This window comes from Furipterus horrens, unplaced genomic scaffold (assembly GCF_987537825.1).
Source record: "Furipterus horrens unplaced genomic scaffold, mFurHor1.1.pri manual_scaffold_10, whole genome shotgun sequence".
NCBI classification, from domain to species: Eukaryota; Metazoa; Chordata; class Mammalia; order Chiroptera; family Furipteridae; genus Furipterus; species Furipterus horrens.
In genome coordinates, this window is record NW_028327180.1 from 41,714,984 (window position 1) to 41,718,487 (window position 3,504).

The 3,504-nt window shown below is 37.5% G+C and overlaps 1 protein-coding gene and 1 non-coding gene across 2 annotated transcripts; both read right to left on the minus strand.

Moving 5' to 3' along the window:
- Window positions 1-436: 436 nt before the first annotated feature.
- On the minus strand, window positions 437-539 carry LOC149999792 (U6 spliceosomal RNA). Its single transcript, XR_016513886.1, has one exon. It is a non-coding gene; the product is annotated as a U6 spliceosomal RNA (small nuclear RNA).
- A 1,758-nt stretch (window positions 540-2,297) lies between these two features.
- Window positions 2,298-3,273, minus strand: LOC149999793 (olfactory receptor 7G2-like). Its single transcript, XM_090288784.1, is given in 2 exon segments — window positions 2,298-2,336; window positions 2,338-3,273. Coding segments are annotated over 2 exon segments (975 nt in total).
- Window positions 3,274-3,504: the final 231 nt, after the last annotated feature.

Here is a 3,504-nt window from a genome sequence, read left to right on the forward strand (position 1 = left end):
AAATGGAAAGAATATTTTAATTTCAAATAAGTATACACAATATCATAGAGATGTCAATTTTCCTTCAATAGTTTTTAAAATTTAAGACAAATCTTGGGATTTCATTATATTTGAGAAGCTAATTTTTGAAATTTATATGAAAGAACAATGGAGAAAGATTATGTGATGTGAAGGCAAATAACAAAGTGAAGTATTGGCCTTACCAAATATTAAGATAAATGGAGCTATAGTAATTAAAATGCTTTGTTTCTGGGACAGATAGAAAGATAATATCAAGTAAAACCTCACTATATGAACATTTTATTGTGGATAGAGGAGGCATTGGACTTTTATTATTTTTTATTTTTTATTTTTATTTATTTATTTATTTTTGAGTTTTATATATTTTTTTATTTTGTGGTTTTTCAATCACAGTTGTCCCATTTTTCCCCCATTGAAAAATATGGAATGCTTCACAAATTTGCATGTCATCCTTGCGCAGGGGCCATGCTAATCTTCTCTGTATCGTTCCAATTTTAGTATGCTGCTGAAGCGAGCATGCATTGGACTTTTTAAAAATGATAATGTGTCATGTGATCCAGCAATCCTGCTGCTATGTATACATCCAAAAGTAGTGAACTTGGGATCTCACAGGCATCACCCATGGTCACTGCAGCATTAGCCACAATAGCCGAGTTATAGAAACAACTTAAGTGTCCATGTCCATCAACACTTGAGTGGGTAAAGAAGACTATATATATATTACATGTATATATAACTTATATATTATATATACATGTATAATTTAATATTATTCAGCTGTAAGAAGGAAATATTGCTGTTTGAACAACTTGAGTGAAACTTGAAGGCATTATGCTAACTGAAATAAGTCAGAATGTATAATGTCATTTATATGTGAAATCTTAAAAAGCCAAACTCATAGAGAGAGTAGAGTGGTGGCTTACCGGGGCATGGAAGGTGGGAGAAATGGGAAAATGTTAGTTAAAACTTCCAGTTTAAGATGAAGTTCTGAGGACATAATGTATAGCATGATGATAATAACTAATAAGGCTATCTTATATACTTGAATATTGCTAAGAGCAAATATTAAATATTCTCATCACAAAAAGAAACCATAATTATGTGACAGAATAGAGGTTTTAGCTAATGCTATCGTGATAATCATTTTGCAATATATAAATGTATCAAATCAACACATTATACACCTTAATCTTATACATTATGTACAATAATATCTCAAAAAAGCTGGAAAAATTGATCAAATATTGGAAATCAAATATTGGCTGTATCAACTCATTTTCCATTGCCATGGTTACATTACCTCCTCTTTTTCTCTGCCATTTTTGTTAGGTCTATTTTATAAGCATACATATGATATATTGAGGGCCTACTCATATAATCTGAAGTAAAGTCATCTTCTACAAACACCCAAACTTCAGCTAAGTAACAGTCATCCACTTATCACATAGTTATTTAGGAAAAATAGGATGAGGGCCACTGTTTAATTCACTAAAAAGATATGTTCTGGTTGACTCCATGGAAAATCTGTAATTATCTGACTTCAGAAGGACAGTCAAGAGTTCCTTCTCAGGCAGTTATATCCAGTGATGACATCTCCATCTGGTGCCACCACCCTGTGACTCTGAGGAGAACCAGTCCTAGGACAAGACAACACCTGGGGGATTGAATGAATCTGTACAACCTTTTTCTTATGCATTTTTTTGTAAAGTTCTTACCATGGAAGGTAACTCTCTATTGTTTGGGCATGTTAGTTAAAGTTAAAGGCTGTTCTCTTATTAGAACTGAAGACTTCCTCACTGATGAAGGTAAAATACCTCACAGTCCTCTCAAAACACTGACATAATCTAATTATGCAAATTAGATTATGGTAGCTGATAATGTTTCTCAAAAGAATATGCTTTACCAGTGAACATTCCAATTAATTACTAAATAGGTGTGTAAAAAGTCAGCTCCCTTACTGCACTATAGCCCTAATTCCAGGATGAAGTTAACGTGACTCTCCCATGGGATCAGGTGGTAGCTAGCCTCTGTAGATATGACCACAGCTTTGCTTCAATACTTTCCCTGTCTTGTCTACTTTCTGCAACTTTCCACCTTGTGAAAGTGATCCTGCCCCCCTCTCAAAAGACTAAAACTAGAACCCTTGCTTCAGGCTCTTGCTTCTATAGACCTTGAGCAAAGAAATTGAGTTTAGAGAATTAAAATTGTGTCAAATGTCATAGAGGTAAACAAAAAGTAAAGTTGGGCTGCTCAACCAATATGTCTATCACTTCCCCTCATTCTAGAAACCCCAGCCCAAAGTAAATGGCACAAAATCAGAATAGATGATACCCTACCAATGAGTTTCTTCAAAGCTTGTTTCATGTCCCTGTTCCTCAGGCTGTAGATAAAGGGATTCAGCATCTGAGGAAACACAATGTACATCATTGAAGCCACTGCAGTCTTCTGGGATGAGTCAGTAATGGTAGAAGTAATGTATACCCCAAAAACTGTTCCATAGAACAAGGAGACAACTGGGAGGTGAGAACCACAGGTGGAAAAGGCTTTAAGCTTTCCCCCCGCTGATGGCATTCTCAAAACCGTGGAGACAATTTGAGTATAAGAGAAAATGATTCCACACAGAGGAATACCACCAAATAGGGTAGCCACAAAATATATCAGGAAATTATTGATGAGGGTATCAGAACACGCAAGCTTGAGGACCTGAGCAAGCTCACAGAAGAAGTGGGGGATTTCCAGGTTCTTGCAGAAGGACAGCTGCAACACCATCAGACTATGGAGCAGGGCAACCATTGTACTGAGGACCAGTGAGAGAACAATGAGCAGAATACAAAGACGGGCATTCATGATAACTGTGTACCTCAAGGGGTGACAAATGGCCACATAGCGGTCATAGGCCATTGCTGCAAGAAGAAAATTTTCAAATCCTCCCAAAAGGAGGACAAAGCCAATCTGGGTGAGGCAGTCCTTAAAAGTGATGCTGTGACTTTGTGCTTGGATGTTCACCAGCAACTTTGGGAGGGTGATTGTGCTTATACAAATGTCAGTGAAGGACAGGTTGGAGAGGAAGAAGTACATGGGGGTGTGCAGGTGGGAGTCAGAGCTCACAGCCAGGATGATGAGCAGGTTTCCCAGCACGGTGGCCAGGTAGATGGACAGGAACAGATAGAAGAGGAGGGGTTGCAGTTCTGGATCATCTGTCAGTCCCAGCAGTAGGAATTCTGAAACATCTGTCTGGTTCCTAGGTTCCATATTGTTGTTAAGTTTGATGGAAAAGATGGGGTGAAAATAAGATAAAATGAATGGTCTGCAGGCGTGTAATGAATGGCAGCATCAAATGGGAACTTGAAAGAGATGTAAATTCTTGGTACCATTTTATACTTCCTGCGATAAACTCTGGGAGCGATGACCAGCAAGCAACGTTTGATCAAGACTTCCTGGTGAATTTCACGTATGCTAATGTTTGAGAACCTGTGCTTAAAC